At 41.5% G+C, this 17406-nt stretch overlaps 1 protein-coding gene across 1 annotated transcript; it reads right to left on the bottom strand.

Moving 5' to 3' along the window:
• Positions 1-1044: 1044 nt before the first annotated feature.
• BTBD1 (BTB domain containing 1) lies at positions 1045-14641 on the bottom strand. The gene is made up of 8 exons (XM_044438842.1): positions 14216-14641; positions 9657-9813; positions 8440-8545; positions 7148-7345; positions 6331-6523; positions 4998-5085; positions 3108-3254; positions 1045-1769 (listed from the first exon to the last, which is right to left on the bottom strand). The coding sequence occupies exons 1-8, from the start codon at positions 14611-14613 to the stop codon at positions 1611-1613; spliced, it is 1446 nt and encodes a 481-aa protein (XP_044294777.1). The 5' UTR covers positions 14614-14641; the 3' UTR covers positions 1045-1610.
• Between the last annotated feature and the right edge of the window lie 2765 nt (positions 14642-17406).

A 17406-nucleotide genomic window follows, 5' to 3' on the forward strand; every position in this document is an offset into this window, starting at 1 on the left:
CAAGTAAATTACAAGAGGCCAGATTCCACCTGAGCATCAGGAAAAACCTCCTGTTACAGCAATATGACAATGGAACCAATTACCCAAGGAAGTTGTGGGCTGACCCACATGGGAAACATTCAAGATGCTGACAGAAAGCCGTATCTTAGAAATGCTTTGAGTTTTGCATTGAGCAGATTGTTGGACCCAATGACCTTATTAATCCCTTCCAGCTCCACTGTATTTTTGTACTTCTGGATCTACTCAAATTCTGAATTATCTGCACAAATCCATATAGGATTATTGGTTTCCTTTTTGTGAAAGCTGCCACTTGCAATTGGAGATTTGCTGCTTAAGTGAAAATCACCATCTACTGGCCACTACTGCAGGCATCAGTAAAAATATTTAGAATCAGAATTCCAGCATGGTAATACTAAAGTTGCTATTAAGGGCAGTGTAAATGACTCCAAAAGGCTTGTATAGAATGGGCAGAACTGAAAGAGGTACAGAGCATCACAGAAGGGGCTTCCATGACAACTAGTGTGGTTATAGCAAACTTTGCTTTTAAACCTCCTATACTCAGAATGTTTATACAGCATTTTTGCCCCATCTGGTAAGATTCTTAATATTGACTTGTGTATCTTGCAAGGTCATAGTATTTCCCACCTAAGTGGTTTAAAGTTTTAAGACTGCAGAGAGCACACATGACAAAAAGCCATCCCAATTCATAGCTCAGTCTTGCTTTGCAATCCTGCAACAATCCTTTACCTTCAGTATGAATGACTGGGGCTGAGTAGAAATGTACAGAATTGTGGTTCCAGCCACTATGCTACGCCAGCTCACAACACCATTTGCCATACAAGAAAACAAAGTCTTCTTAGGCCATTGGCAATAATTTCCATAATAACTACAAATCCATGAGTAGGCTACTATAAACATTAACTGCGATTAGTGAATATTCTTATATACTTATCATAGTATATTTGAATATGCATGTAACTGTGTCCAAGTAAATCTGAAGTATTCAAGATTTGTTTAACTCAAGTATTCAGAACTAGACAAGGGTTCTTCCACTCTTCACTTTATAGTTTAAGAATAGCTTCATACAACTGACTGCTGAGTAACTTTTTCTCCAGTACACAACAAAGCTGATTAAGTTTATATACACTGTATTGAGTATAATCACTGATACAATTTGTATCGACCTTAATTCTTTTTTTGTCATAATTTCACTTTTAGTTTGAAAGAATGTAAGCTCAGTTTAATGAGTTGTTTTGTACAGGAACACAGTCATACTTTCCACAGATATTACCATCTGCAACAAGTATATTTTGTGGAGTGGATAAAGGATATGAATACTCTGCTCCAGCTTCCAGGTTATGGTAGCACATTCAAAGTGATCAAGTTAAATACTTATGTACAGGTAAGAATATTTTAGTTCAAAAATTTGGCTGCATACTGCGACTGGAAGTAGTGAATACTAGTTTTGAGTACCTTCCATGTACAATACTTCAGTTTCATACCATGACTGAAATTATATATTTACAAAACTTCACAGTATTCATTATCTCCCATCTGTCTTTTCTTAGGAAAATCAATCCCACATTTTGCTTCATTTCCATTATATGAAGTTACGTATAAAATATTATTTCTGGTATCTGTCCATCTTCTATCGAAGTACCATTGTTGTTACCCGGAGAACTAAAAAAGAAAAAGCATGTTTTGCTTGAAGCAGGAGATTCATGGATTACTTTCTTCAATCCCTTGGTGCCATAATGAGAATCTGGGCCCTAAATATAAAAACAAACAGTTATTTTTACTCCTCAGCAATACTTTGTGCAGTAAGCAGTAAACATGAAATGTTCTCTAGGTGTAAAGGCTCCCCCACACATGCATGCTAGTCATGTCCAACTCAGTGGCCCATCTCCATTTGTAAGCGGAAGTGCCAGCGTTGCCCAAAGATGCTTTCGTGGTCATGTGCCAAGGAGCACAGAATGATGTGATCTTTCCCACCAAAGTGGTACCTATTTATCTACTCGCATTTGCATGTTTTTTGAATTGCTAGGTAGTAAGAGCTGAGACAAAACAGTGGGCACTCACCCTGTCCTGCAGAATTTGAACTGCTGGCCTTCCAATCAACAGCCCAGCAGCTCAACCTGTTGTGCCACCCACATCCCTGGAATGTTCTCTAAGCTATGGTAAATTCACAGAAACATTTGCAATGGCATATAGATCATGATATTAAGAATGTAGTTGCTGGATTCTATAAATACATATTATTAGCACATACTAAAAAGCCTTTAAATCACTGTCCATAAATTATAAAATAAAACACTCGTAGGAATTTAAGGAATTTAGGAACCATAAGAATTAGGAATTTAAGAACCATAAAAATTAAAAACTACACAATTTAAAATGCTAAATTAAAAAAAACACACAAAACAAATTTTCACTCTTTGGACTTCACTCTTTTGGCTTTTTCAATCATAATTTTCAATACAGCAGATTCTGGTTTTTGCACAATGGGAGAAAACCCTTTTGCATGTGTCTGCCAGAAGGGACTCTTTGGGTAATGGCTCTCTTAAAAAGGTCTCTCCTGCTGATCTCTACTACCCAGGCAGGCTTATTAGGAGACAGGTAGTTTCTCAGACACTCAGCTAGTAAGCCATTTTGCGTTTTAAGGGTTAAAAACCAAACACCTCAAACTGAGCCAAGGAAGCAATTAGCAACTGGTCCATGTCTTTCAAGAGACGTCATTGTCATCCTGATACTGTATACTAGTTAGCAGCTGAGTATTTGCATCAGTTGTAGGCTTTGGACTCCATGCAGAGTGCATTTGCAAAGCAAGAATATAAATGCCAGTTCAAGTTGCTTCTATTTAGAGCAGGGGTCTCAAACTCAACTTACCTGGGGGCCGCTGGAAGTAGAGGCTGGGTGAGGCTGGGCCGCATCAAGTATTCCACCACTGCAGTGGTGGTGGGCCGCTCATCCCGCAGCCGGCCCGGGTGCCGCCAGTGCTTTGAAGGCCGCAGGGCCCCTTCCCCGTGCCCCACCCATCCTGGCAATTGGCCCGTGGGCCACGAGTTTGAGACCCCTGATTTAGAGTATCTACAAAATAAAATTCTTACTTTTAGGGTTGCACAAGCAGTGTAACACACAGTTGGCAGAATCTCTATGGGTTCTTTGAACATAACTCTGAAGGTACTGGCAGTTCCATCACAGCTAAATCCAGTGTCATTTTGTCCTAGTGTCTGGTTTTTCTCATATTCTATTATCTGTAGCAAGAATCAAAGAATCATAGAAAGAAACCTTTAATTCAGAAACCAATTTGCAGACATTTTATTGAAAAGATCATAGCTGAATTTGTGTCAATGAAAACTGTTCAGATCTTCTAGGTCCTGGCTCACATGGAAACACCACAAAGTTTCACAGCCCATGCTGAAATTGCAGCTTTACTTGTCACCTTTGATTAACATTAGAGTATCCAGGCTTGTTTCTTAATAAGAGATCAATACTGGCTCCGAGATTTTTCCTGGGCCATGCTTACAATTAGGGCTTTTTTTGTCATAGAATGCACCGGAATGGTGTTCTGGCACCTTTTTTTGACGGATTTTTCCATGTGATTGTGAATCACCCTGTCGGGTAGCAGGTCGGCAGCAAAAAGCATTAAAATAGTGCCTGCGGGCTTTGTGTGTGTCCACGTGGCTTGTGAGGACGCTGCTCAGCTTGGAATCGGTTGTGTGGTCGCGCGCTGAGTGTTTACTGCCGGCGGCAACCATTATGTTTATGTGTGTGTAGAGTGACTGGCTACATGCAAAAGGTAAATAAGTTCTTTATTTCAAAAAAAAGTTGGTGAATTGAAAATCCTTTTTAGTGTAAAAGTGTGACCCCAAGAGGTGAGTTCCGGCAACCTTTTTGTTTTGTTTTTTACAAAAAAAGCACTGCTTACAACCAATTTGAGAAGCTTTTCTTTAGGTACCCCACCATCATAAGTAAGGCAGATATGAATCAGAGAAAAAGCCTCTTCAGGAAGGGCACCCTTTTTATAGCTGACTTCAAGCTCTCTACACATCACCTTGCAAATTTAATGAATTTAATATGTAAATAAGCAAAGAAGTTCAGATTCTAATATAGAAATTAGTTTCCTTCAAGAGAAAAAATAGCTACTGGATGCAGAGCTCTAAACAAATCTGTACTGCAGAAGTGCATGCTGGGAAAATCTGGCATTTCGCAACTCATGTTTTGGAACAAAGATAAACAACCTTAAGCATCAATACAAAATGCCTCAAGTGAATTAAACTATTATGCAACTGAAGTAATTGTGGGCACATTTTGAAATTTAAATTGGAAGCATATTAATTTCCTGTTCAGCAATTTAAAATTTATTTTTTGGTCACCTTTCAGGACAGAACCCACTTAATTGCTACAATACAGTGTATTCTACTTTATTAATCACTTATGAAGAAGTCCAAATGGAACACTCACATTTTAGGCTCTAAAAATCATGACATATTCCAAAGGAGTATTTCATACTTAACATACATTTGTTTTCTAAGTTCTACAGGAAAAAGGCTTCTTATTACAATATTTTTATGTGAGTCTTTTCATAAGTAGATATTTTTCTTTAGAACCCTCATGCCACTCTTAATATCAAGTAATTCAAAATATTCAAAACACTCAAATGATTTTCTATGACCTTGGTTTTTTCCCCAGCTTGAATACTCCAGAAATATTAAAATAACCATCTCTGAGCAGCAATGTTTGTGGGGAGAGGGAAAGTGAGCAGACTTCTACAAGTGTCCTAGGTGAGATCTGGCACGTGTGTGTTGACAGCCCACTGCGCATGGCCTCACAGGAAAACTCTACCTCATCACCCCTTTGATCGAACATCTTGAAATAATGCAAGGATATCTACTAAGTAGAACATCTGTGGTCAATTTGGTTAAATTAGTGAATGATTTAACATGTTGATGGCTAAGGTAAATATGTCACTCCTTAGACACTTAGGAAATGGTTACCTGTATATTTACTTGGTAATCGGTGGGGCCATGAATAGATCCATACAATCCAAATCCCACAATTGAAATTCTTCTGTTGACTGTGAACCTTGAAAAATAAACACTGAAGTCAATGTCTATTAAGTGTAGAGGGAAAAAATGATTGACCAATTTAAGATTTCTGAAAAATTGACATTCTTGTTTTTTAAAAAATAAATACTGTTTTAGGAATAAGGTTTAAGATTAGAGTTGATTTAGAATTTTCTTGAAGAAAATTAGTTTTTCTTCTGTTGTGATAGGAGAATGTTTTGTCTCCTACCAGCTTTACCAAACACCAAGATCTCTAGAAGGCTAAACTGTGGCTATTCTGTGTCTGATGGGCAAGGACAAGGAATAGGCACCCCTCTGTAGTGCTCCCAAGCCCTGTTTTGAATTCCCTCCGAGAAAAGCTTTTACTAGGTCAGTTCTATCCCCTAGTCAACATCTTTAATTTCTAGCATGTGTTCAGAGAACAACAAAATTGGACTGCTGTTGTTTAATCAGAACCTGCTTCTGCTAAGTTTACTAGCTTTAAGGGATGTGGAGATAATTGTGAGTTTCTAAAATTCTGCTAGGCATTATGTGTAAACTGCAATACTCTTTCATACCCTTGAATTATTCTTTTATACAGTATTATTTGAATCCCATCATCTTTAGAACAAATCTTCACATTTATACACAAGAAGGCAGGTAGTTGATGCGTCTTATGCTGCAAAGGAATCTAGACCATAATGTGCTAAACATTGGCAAGCTCTTTAGGCAACTGTCTCTGGAAAAGCAGTTGTTATATATTTTTCAGAAAACACCCAGGCCAGGATTCAAACAGTTGTATGAGTCCTGTGCCCCCAAGGAAAGCTGTGAATTGTTTGCTGAAGAGCAGCCACCCATGTTACAAGACAAGCTGTTTTTGAAACTGAGGCTACTTTCAGAAGCAGTTTTGACATGGTTGGGGTGGGGTGCTGTTCAAGCCATACCACTGGTTCATGGATGGGAAGGTATTAGGAAGGCAAGGGCCTCTTTGCTAATGTATGGCTCCATGCTTACTTGGTGTGCATATTCTCACCATTTGATTACAGCTGTTCTGCCAAGTTGTATTATGGTCTCACTACCTTTTAGTTTTACTGAAGCTTGATATACTGTTTATTATTTTATATTTTAATAGTATGCCTTCCTGGAATCCATCAGGTGAAATAAAATCACTGAAACAAGCAAGATTTCAGGGTCAGTTCCTGACTGAGAAAAAGTATTCTGGAAAGTTTCTCCCAACTGTGATAGCCAAATCACATGATGTCCTCTGAAAATGGGTGACCAATACCTGATCCGGTCACTTGTTCCACTGTAACCCCAGCGACTCTCCACTTGCTGGAATCTATTTATGCTACACTCCTTTCCTCTAAGACAGCATCTTGGTCGGTCAATATAGTCAACTCTAGGTTTAGGGTTGACTGTAAAATGCAGAAAGAGATTTACTACTTCCCGATCTGACAAAATTCCAGACTGAGCAGGACCTGGAAAAAAAGGCAGGGAAACTGAGCTGAACATATTCCAGAATAGAAAGCCAACCGAAAAATTTCCCTGAGGCAACTTTTAATGTACAGGACCCCACTGTAATCCAGAGTACAATTCAATCTGGATTAACTAATCTGGGCAGTAAAAGGGAAAAGCCTGCAATTTTCAAAAGAAAGCTGATAAGTAAAAAATGTCACTGCTATTAAGGGGTGTAATTCCAGACAGTCAAACAGAACTGGTTTGTGGAATATGCTAGTTGCTTGTTACCATAAGGTACAAGACTGTTTAAGAGGAAAAGAAATAAAGTTAAACTGCTTTCCCCAGTTAGGCAGAAACATCCATAGAGACCCACTAGGCACATAAATAAAAAGGTAAATGTTTTCCCATGACATTAAAGCCCAGTCATGTCTGACTCTTGGGGGTGGTGCTCATCTCCGTTGCCTAGTCGAGGGAGTAAAGAGCACATTTGTCAAAGAACATATTGAGAAATGCAGAAAAGCTACTTACCTGTTCATAAAAAAGAACATAGGATTGGATCCTAAAAACACGCATTTGCCACCATGTCCAAAATGGAATGTAAATTATTATTTTTTTTACAACAATGAAGCAAGCCATAATGTTACCTGCTGCAAACTCTTCAATTGTCATCAGTGGAAAACGGATTAAGGAGAGGGCTTTTCCAAGTACTTTTTGCTTATTTACAGATGTGACTGGTAACTGCTGTCTTTGACATTCTGCTTCAGCCCAGCGAACAACAGCTCCAAAAAGTCTGCTCTCTCGAATACTAAGTGTGTCTCTTTCCAATACGGCACACAGTGTATCTAAAAAATGTCATTAGCAAATATCGTCATCATCTATTTCATTTCTATACTGCCCCAACAGCTGAAGCTGCCTGAGCAGTTTACACAGTTCATAAAAACAAATGATAAAAATATCAGAAAAATATCAGAAAAATATTTAAAAGTTTTAAACAGCCAAAAACAGATAATAAAAACAGACAACAAGGAAGACTGAAACACCTGATGATCTCCCTCAAGCCCGTGGGTGGCAAACTGAGCACTCTTCACTCCCATTGGGAGGCTCTCTAACTACAATGGGTGTTGTTCCCCATTGGCTACAGCAAGAGAATGGATGGAGTTCTATGGAGCTGTCACCTACCCAGTCATGCTATAAGGGAGGGTTTAAAGCAGCTCCCAGGCAGTGTGTGTTCCCCAATTTGCCAGTTAAACAACTCACAATTTGCCAGGTCTATCACTGCAATCCTATGCACACTTCTTTGGGGGTTAACTGAATAGAAATTCAGTGGGAATGCCTTCTGAGTAAAAATTGCATTATATCAGGGTACAGAATTTATTAATAATTAGTCCCTCTTAAAATGGTTAATCAGACTAATTTATAATTAATCATTTTAGGTTAATTTTAGACTGATCTTAGGAGCTATCTTATTGATGTTTATACACAAAAGATGTGGATCTTTTGGGATCTACAAATATGAAGGACAATCAAAACAAACTCCATCAGACCAGTTGACAGCTTAGTCCAGGAGCAGGGGAACCTGTGATCTTTCAAATGCTGGATTTTGGCTCCTATCAGCTCCAGCCAGCATGGCCAATGAAGGGTCGGGATAATGAAAGCAGTGGTCCACCAACATCTGGAGTGCTAGAGGTTCCCTCACCTTATCTCAGCCTCTTCTGAGGAAGCTATATGAGTAACCCTGCCTGCCAGGCCTTTTCAATTGTGGCATCTCATTTGTGGGATGTGTTGCCTGGAGAGTAAATTCAGTTAGTTTACTTTCAATGTGCTATTTATTTAAAAAAATTTATATGCCGTCCCAATACTAAAAGTCTCTGGATGGCTTACCCCACACCTTGTCTACTCCCTCCAGCAAAACCTTAAAAGTTTAGGGGTGACTTACCTATATCAATATCTGTGAAGCCTTCTGCACTTATTGCATCCATAGTACTTTTGTCTATTGTGTCAAGACAGAGGCTGGCTAACTGTGGTTCATCGAATAAACGAGCCTATCCAAAGAACGTGCTGAGTTATTACACAAATTCAGTATTGTAAGACAGACACGTCAATGAATAGAAACGGTTTCCATGATGAAATATATTTTTAGTCAAACAACCCTAAGTTAATGTTACTGCTTTTTAATATGCAAGTGTTCTGTATACCCCTTCCAACCCCTCCCAGCCTAGACCTGTGTCAATCTAACCAATCTAGTCAAGCTTTCCACTTAAGCTAGATCTGAATCCAGAATAGTATTGGTTTCATACCTTGGTAAACAATTAGCCTGAGTAGCCTTATCTGTGGTTAATGTTATTATTTATGAGACTACCACTGTTAAGGTAGAGGAAGAGAATTCCCTACAGAGAAGAAAAGGCACAATTCCATACCTTTATCACAGTTTCTTAACTGCTGTAGGGATAACATAAACCCTGGGTGTACAATAAATTGCTGTGCATGCTTATGCCACTAATGGAACTTCCTCTGCACAGGGTTGCAACCTTATTGGGTAACTAAGCATCAGTCTCTAGGATTAACATTATCAACTCCCAACATGCTCAGAGGTGGCTGGATTTGATTTTTAAATATTAGAGGTTGATAATTCCAGAGGTGTATTTCCATAACTTCTCTGAAGATATATCTGGGAGCACAGCACATTTTAAGCACCACTTTTGGCTACCTCATGCCATATTTCTAAAGTATCCCTTAATGTGGGACATATTTGTTTACCTAAAAAGCATTATATTAATTCTGCTTTGGTGATCTTGGTCAAACCTCTCAATTAAATGTAAGAACAACTACAACTTGAGCCAAAGAGCCAGTAAATTGTCACACATGTGAAAGGACAAGAAAGTTTGCTAGGCCATGGCTTGTACCAGATCCTCCAACTCATATGGAATGGAATAGCCCAAGCTTAAGCAAGATCTTTTGTAGACAATGGAGGAATTGTTTGTATTTTAATTCCTATTCTGGGCATCATTCACACCTACATCAAAAAGAACTGCTGCAAGATATCAATTCACACACACAGACTAGAGCCACACAATTAGGCAGCTATATGGCACTTCTAATTAGCTCATTAAATATACATCTTGATCTACAGCAGTTCAGCAATAAGACAGTTACCTGAGTAAGCAGCATAAAGGCATTATCTGCTCGAAGATGCTTAGTGAGAAATTCTACACAATGAGCTTCTAGAGCTGGGACAGCATACTTCTTTGCTGTATAGAGAGTGGTCATAACTGTTTCAGGACCAATCTGAACTTCATCTGAATACAAAAACCTAGAAATGAAAGATAAGAGTTAAATGGGTTATGTGATGCATACTCCTTCCCTCATTCCCTTGAATAGCAGACTGAAGTAGCTGAGTTCCTATTTGTTTAGCAATGAACAGGTCCACCCAAAAATATATTAATGACTTCTACATACCTGGGAAATGTCCCAGGTACTCAGAACCATGTATGCTTATGAATTAAAAGAAAATGAGGTGTGCATCTTTTCCTCTCCTATGCAGCTATGTAAAGCTCACACTTGGGAGTAGCAGCCCCTTGGCACTATAGATCATAGCGTAGGAAGGCTGAGGGGATGGGGAGCCCATAAGGTGTCATATATTATGCTCTTCCTGCTCTTGAAATTGAACACCTTCCACCTGCTCTAAATAGCACAATAAGATCTGCTGCAGGTCTCATTTGTTAAACTACACTGAATAGGAATACACAATAAAATCTAAACCAAGTGTACCACTGTAATTTACTGTGATTCTAACATCATTTCAAAAACATGCACACAGTCTAGCCACAAGATGTTACTGATGACTTAAAGCCACCAAAACAAGAAAGGTCACCTTTTCAAAATGACTGTGCACTACTTCATTCAGTAGTTGACATAAAACAAAGACAGAACTATTTGTGCAAACAGCTGTGTTTCTGCAGAAAACTAGCAAAACAAATAGGCTCAAAAGCCTCAACACTTGTAATTTTCTTCTGGGGACAGAAGTTTGACGTACAAAGGATATTATACAGTAAATTAGAACATTAAGAAAACATATTGACCCCAGCCCAAATTATAAACTTGAAATTGTGGACTGAGGCCTATTTATTTATTTATTTGGGTTAACAGGGAAAAATAGTAAAGCAGAGCACCTTGGCTTAAGGTGTGATGAACAACAAGAGCAAGCAGCCTATTAAAATACTGAAACAAAATGGCTACTTACAATCCAGTGCAGAAAACCTGAATGCAAAAGAAGTCCTAACTGGACTATTCTATTACATCCAATGAAATCAAACTGTCTGAAACCTTTATGTAAATATAAATAATGATATTGTAGAATACTAATATTCAGATTGCACTTTATTCTCAGAATCCTAGCCAAGTTAAAGTATTTTACAAGCACATAATGTTAGTTCTGAGGAAAGAAATTCTTGGAGATGAACTCTAATGAACAGAGCAAGACTTACAATCTCATTCCCTTAATCAACCAGACTATTCTCCCCTAGCCTATCCATTATCCAGATCCTCTTGCATCTTATTTCCCTCCCATTCAAGTCAACAAACCAACTAGCAGCTTTAGGTGCCATTTCAGAAGCTTCTTTGGAAGAAGCAAGCCCAACTCAAAAATTGTTTGCTACACTTGACAGCAGTCAAGACTGCAGTTCTAAAAACTCTTATTTGCATGTAATCCCTGTTAAATATATGTTCATATTAACATAAACAGCAATAGGCTGCAAGCCTCAAGTTCCTAGTACTTTTCATTCTGCTAAAGAACTGCTGTTTCTCAGCATGTGCAACGCAAGTTTACCTCAAATAATTGCAGAGAAGCTTGAGTATATGCAAAAAATGAGCAGTGTTCCCATCCTGAAAGGTCAGGCACTGCCTTCAGGTACAAAAACAAAACAAGGAATGCTACAAGGAATCCTAGAAGTCTGGTTCAGAGGACCTTTACTGTTGCCCAGATATAAATTAAGTATTTTGACTTCAGTATTTTTCACCTCAGGCTCTAAGATTGCATTCTCCAGATTGTATGAAGCAGAGCTGTCCCCTCCACACCCAAGTCCATGTTCTATTCCAAATACCTAGCACCACTCTATTCTCCAATAACTGGTCTGAATGAAGACTCAGGCACTGCATCTAGACAATTTCCTCTACCTTATCAAACAGTATCACAAGAATGCAATTCTATTCTTGCACAGGGCAGATGCCAAGGAGATGCTTAACACCAGCAAATCTACTGAAGTCTGCCCTACAGGAAAAAAGACTCCATCAGCCAAGTAATCTCAGGGAGTGCATATAACAGATTTGAACAGATTACAGCATTCCACCAATACCTGGAAGCAGCAAGCCCATGGTTGCTGCTTTGGGTACAGAAGCAAGCCTACAACCCATCCCAATTCATGGCAAACGCAGTTATACCACACATTATTGCATTTACAATTTATACTTTATTATAAAAACTTCTTGTGATAAGTATAAATCAATTTTTATTTAAATGTCATTTTAATTGTTAATATTATTTGCTTATTTTATCTGGCCAGGGCAACTTATTTTATATTGTTAATTTGTTTTACATTTTTAATGTATTATATTTTAATTTATGTTGTGAGCCGCCCCGAGGCTTCAGCGAATGGGGCGGCATAGAAATGTTTTAAATAAATAAATAAATAAATAAATTAGCATTTACACATTTCACCCACACTGCTTTGTACCAGGGTTTAAGGCTACATTCTGTTAATTCACTGGAGCATGATTTCCCCCACCCTATAAATGAGTGGTAAGCAAAAAAGCCTTTCAAATACAGCAGGGGGGTTGTGGCCTATCAAAAGTTTCAGCTTACAGTTCTGATCATCCATTACAATTGGCTATGCTGGTTACAGCCATTGGGAGTGGGCAGCCCAATCACCAGGAGGGCCTTAAGTTACCTTCCTCTGAATTACCCCACTGCAGCTCATCATATTACCATCTCATTTCTAGAATTGTTCCTCTATGCCAAGGGAGCAGCATCCCTGTCCCAAAGAGCCACAGGCTCCTCCAGGGTGCAAATCTGGAAGAATACCCCCTGTTATTGCTCAACACCAGACCTCTCCAATGAGGAGAAAGGCTAAAATGGGCAGAGCAAAGATGTCAGTGGGCGTGTCACCCATAACACTGCTCTGCACCCCTGCTCTATGCTTTCGTTGTTGGCGGTAGCGCTTCCCTTCTCATGAGGCCTTTCAGATTTTTCCCCTAATGCAACATTTCTGACCTTTATTACATTATGTTTTAATTGCAGATAGTATCTAAAATGGTATTATATTATAATATCACTTTTGTGTTCTCAAAAACTGCTTTCAATACATGTTGGAAAACCAATTATAACTATCCCAAATGCTATTTTAATCACTAGGGTGGTTCTTTCCATACTTCCTGGACTCTAAAAACAGTAGACCACCTTTGGAGATAGCATGGGGAGGGAATAAGGGATCCAGTGTGATATAATGCTTAAGAGTGCAAGACTGGATTCCGGAGATCTGGGCTCTAGACCCTGCTCAGCCATAGTTAACTGGGTGACTTTGAGCCAGTCTCAGTCCAAGCCACCTCACAGGGTTGTTGTTAGGATAAGACTGAGAAGAGGAGAATTATGTAAGCCACCTTGAGCTACTTGGAAGGAAAAAAGGCAGGATAGAAATATAATAAACAAATAAAGTGAGTTACTGCTGCCCCCCCCCCCCCGATGAATGCTGGTGATGTGTCCGCCTTTCCTCACAAAGAGGAAGAAACTTTTAGAGAACCAGTAAGTTTAGAGGGAAGTGTGGAGGCAATTCCGATTTTCCATGAGCTTTTCCCACCTTCCATGCTCAGAGTTATGGGCAGCCACATTGGATGACATGCTACCTTGATTATATATATCAAATCAAAAGTTATACCACAGGTCTGAAGGTCACATTCCCCATGATATGACTTATATTTAACATTGCATTTATTTGTAATTGGCTTTTTATAGAATGCAGCCTCCCTCAGCCTGGCATCCTTCGGATGTGTTTTGAGGTCATGGGCAGTGCGGATGATGGAAGCTGTATTCCAAAGCATCTGAAAAGTATCAGACTGGGGAAGGCCTGGAAGGAAATTACATTCCCTATGAAATTAGCATGATGTTTAACCATTCTCATCAGACTCATCCCCTCTCTAATCAACCTACTTAATCACCAATGTCAAACGAGACCAGTCTCCTGATGGTTCAGCAGAACTGGACTGGAATCTGCAAGGATAAAGGCCTTCACAGTAGGGCAGCTCCATTTCCATGGAACTCCCAGCATCTAGAGGTCAGAGAGGCTATTACACTGTGTTGCTTTTGGCTCCTGCTGGACATACCTTTATCTCATAAAGTCTTCCCTGTTTGATGGACCATGTTTTTAATGGGATCCTGTATCCACTGCACTGTTTTTATGTTTTGACTTTTTCATTGTTCATCGTCACATCCTACACATCTATGGAACTGTACACAACCAGTGGAAAGTAATACATAATAGACAGCCTCCCTTCGCCTGAAGGGCAGAAGGAATGACGGACCTTGTGGAGCGGTGTACAAACGCTGTACAGAAACGTGGGGCAGTAGAAAAACGTTACGAACACTCAACTGTCCCCCGCAGGTTAAAAAAAGTAAAGGCCCTGCCCTCCCCACCCCGGCCCTCCTCTTCCTCCCTCCGACAGACCTGAGGAGGGCCAGGAATGCGGCGGGCTCCACGTCGGGGAGCTCGATCTCGGCCGAAGTGGTGGCCATCCCGCCGTTGAACATGGCGTCGAAGACGGCGCTGCCGGCGGCCAACACGAACCGGTGCGCGGGGATGCGCTGCTGGCCGGGCCCGGGCGCGCCTCCTCCGGTTCGAGGGCCGCCTTTGCCCACCACGAAACGGACGTCGCTGAGCAGCTCGTTGGCGAAGAGGAAGGCGAAGCGCTCCCGCAGCGACCGCTTCGTGGCCTGCCAGTTGTACACGGGCTCCCGCTGCACTACCACGGGAGCGGCCGCGGCTGCCGGGGACGCCGCCAGCCCGGCTCCGGCCACCCCCTCGGACGCAGCGGCTGCCGCCTCAGGGCCGCCCGCGGCCGCCATGGCGAATCCGTCTCAGGCAGGCGCAGGCGCAGGCGCACCTCCGACCTGTCGACACAATGGGCGGGCGCTTCCCGAAACGCTTCTGCGCAAGCGCCACGTACGGAACGCCGGGCAAACCCCTGAGGCGTTTGCTTCGCCTTCTCCGCCTTGAGAGCTTGCCCCGCCCACAGCGCGAGCGTCGCGTACGTAGTAGAGCAGGGCGCCTGAGCACCCAGCAAGTGAATGTCCACAGAGCTACTAGAAATTAGAGAACCACTCCATTGTAGGAATAGGTCATTTCCTGGATCACATTAAGAAATGTAGAAAATACGCTGCAGAGCGAAGAGCGCCTCGGAGAAATCGTAATTACAGTCGTAGCTGCGAGTGGGCACCGACCTGGGTTTAACGTAGGTGCGAGGGGACACCAACCTGTCATCCTCCGAATAAAAGATGGAAAATAGGCGTTCCGCTCTTTCTCCTTGTGCGGCTGCTGTGAAAAATGCAGACTTAGTGCCTGATCAGGAAAGAAATGGGAAATAATACTGCCAAGATCATGCTGACCTTATATAGATTTATGATGTTGCGGCACTTAAAATAGAGTGCACAGGTCGGCCCGCTGCTCATGAAAAGGGGCATTATCGAGTTGGAAGATGTGCAGAGAAGGGAAACTAAAATGATCAAGGGCTTGCAGCAGCTTCCCAATACGGAGCGGCTACAGTAACTGGGATTGCCTAGATTGGAAAGAAGGCGACCAAGAAGAGATATAACAGGTGCATAGAAGTATGCATGATGCAGAGAAAGAGGAAGGGGAGATTTTCCCCTTCTTCCATAATGCAAGATCCCACTGGATCCCATGAAGCTGCTTGGTGGGAGAGTCAGGAATAAAAGGGAGGGGTTCACCCAGTGCAGAGTTACAACTATGGAATTCAATGTCACAAGAAGTAGTGATGCCGACTGGCTGGGAGTTTGAGTAAATCCATGAAGAAGGCTATTGACGGCTACTAGTCCTGATAGCTATAAGCCATCTTCAACATCAGAGTCAATATACCTAGCTCACCAGTTTATTTATTTATTTAATTCATTTTCATACTGGCCAATAGCCAAGGTTCTCTGGGCTAATATTAATATTAGCCCAGAGAACCTTGCTAATATTAAACAAAAGTTTAGGACACACACACATACTCAAATTAATTTAAAATAACAATTCAACACAAAAGCATAGTGGCAGTATAGAATAAAATGGAATATATAACAAGGTTAAAAAGTTAGATTGTTTAAAAGTTGGCAAAATAAAGGGTCTTTACCTGTCACTGAAAATAATACAGAGTGGGCGCCAGGCGCAGCTCTTTGGGGAACTCGTTCCAAAACCAGGGGTGCCTTCCTTCTGGTGACCACCTACCTCACTTCCTTTGGAGGGGGCTCCTGGAGAAGGGCCCCTGAAGGCCAGCTCAGGTTACGGGTAGGTACCTATGAGGGGAGGCAGTCCTTCAGATAGCCTGGCCTGAGGCTGTTTAGAACTTTGAATGTTAGTGCTAGCACTCTGAAACAGACCTGGGCTTCAACCAGTAGCCAGCGTAGCTGGAAGAGGACTAGTGTAATGTGTTCCCGTGAGCCAGTCCCCATAAACAGTCTTGCCCCTTGTTTTGGATCCATTGGTGGGGAACATGTATAGGAAGGTGCTTTGCACCCATGTACCTTTCCAATGGGCAGCTGGTTGGCCACTGTGTGAACAGAATGCGGGGTAAGACGGATCCTGGTCTGATCCAGCCAGGCTCTTCTGATGTTCTTCTGGGCTGGGCATTTATTTTCACTTTTAAGCATATAAAGAAAAACAGTCCCTCCCACAGGTTCCAATTCCAGTTGAAATACAGACTTTTCTCCCTGTATAAGATGTAGAGGGCCTACAAGGCTCTGCAATATAATCCATTGCAAAATAGGGAACACCTGTCAGAGCACAGTCTCCTTGCCCAGCATATCTAAGCATTTGCTACTGCGAAGGAATATAGTTTCCCCTCTGTTTTGCATTGTTCCAAGATAATGCAGAGGATCTACTCTAAAAAGTAAAGGCACAATTTAAATGCCTGGTGCCACCTTAGAAACACCATTTTCTCTGTCACCAAGAAAGCCAGGGGCTTGTTGTTTTTTTAAAGGGATGTTGCTTGTTCAAATCTTTTTGTTCCCAACTTGCACCCCTAGTTTACTTTCTGTGGATGGCACTTCTAGCTGGCATCAGAAACGAGGGGAAGGCTATCTCTGTCCTGTGATTTGCCCCGCTGGGTGCAAGGAAAGTCGGCCATCCTCTGCAGGCCTCTTGTCATCTCTGGGCAGCTCCAGGGCTCCACCTGGTGGTCAGAATGGCCCAGCTGCCATAGTTACTGCAGGACGGGGCCAGGCCCTGCTAGAGCATTCAGCCTCCTGAGGAGCCCAGCGGGAGACCCAGGAGCACAGCTAGGCAAAGGCAAGCTCTTCCCTCCAGTGGCATCCTTGGTGACACTTGTCTGCCTGCATCCTGTCGTGAGCTCCAGCGGCGGTATGGTGCCAGTCCTTGGTACCAGTCCTGCCTCCCCTTGCTGCTGTACCTTCTCTCTCGGCCTGGGGAGAGGAATCCCCACGTTGTGAACAATCGAACAATCCACAACTCAACATACTGCTATGTAGGCCTGCAGAAAAGCAATGGCAACGCAAATCCATTATGTTGTTAGGACACGGTAATTATTTTGTTGTCAAAGCTCTTACAGTATACAAGCATTTTTTAAAAAGTTCTTCTGTTGTATCTTGCTCTGAGCAAGGAATGGTCCAGCAATAACATGGGCA

This window comes from Varanus komodoensis, unplaced genomic scaffold (assembly GCF_004798865.1).
Source record: "Varanus komodoensis strain SLA01 unplaced genomic scaffold, ASM479886v1 scaffold33, whole genome shotgun sequence".
Lineage (NCBI taxonomy): Eukaryota > Metazoa > Chordata > Lepidosauria > Squamata > Varanidae > Varanus > Varanus komodoensis.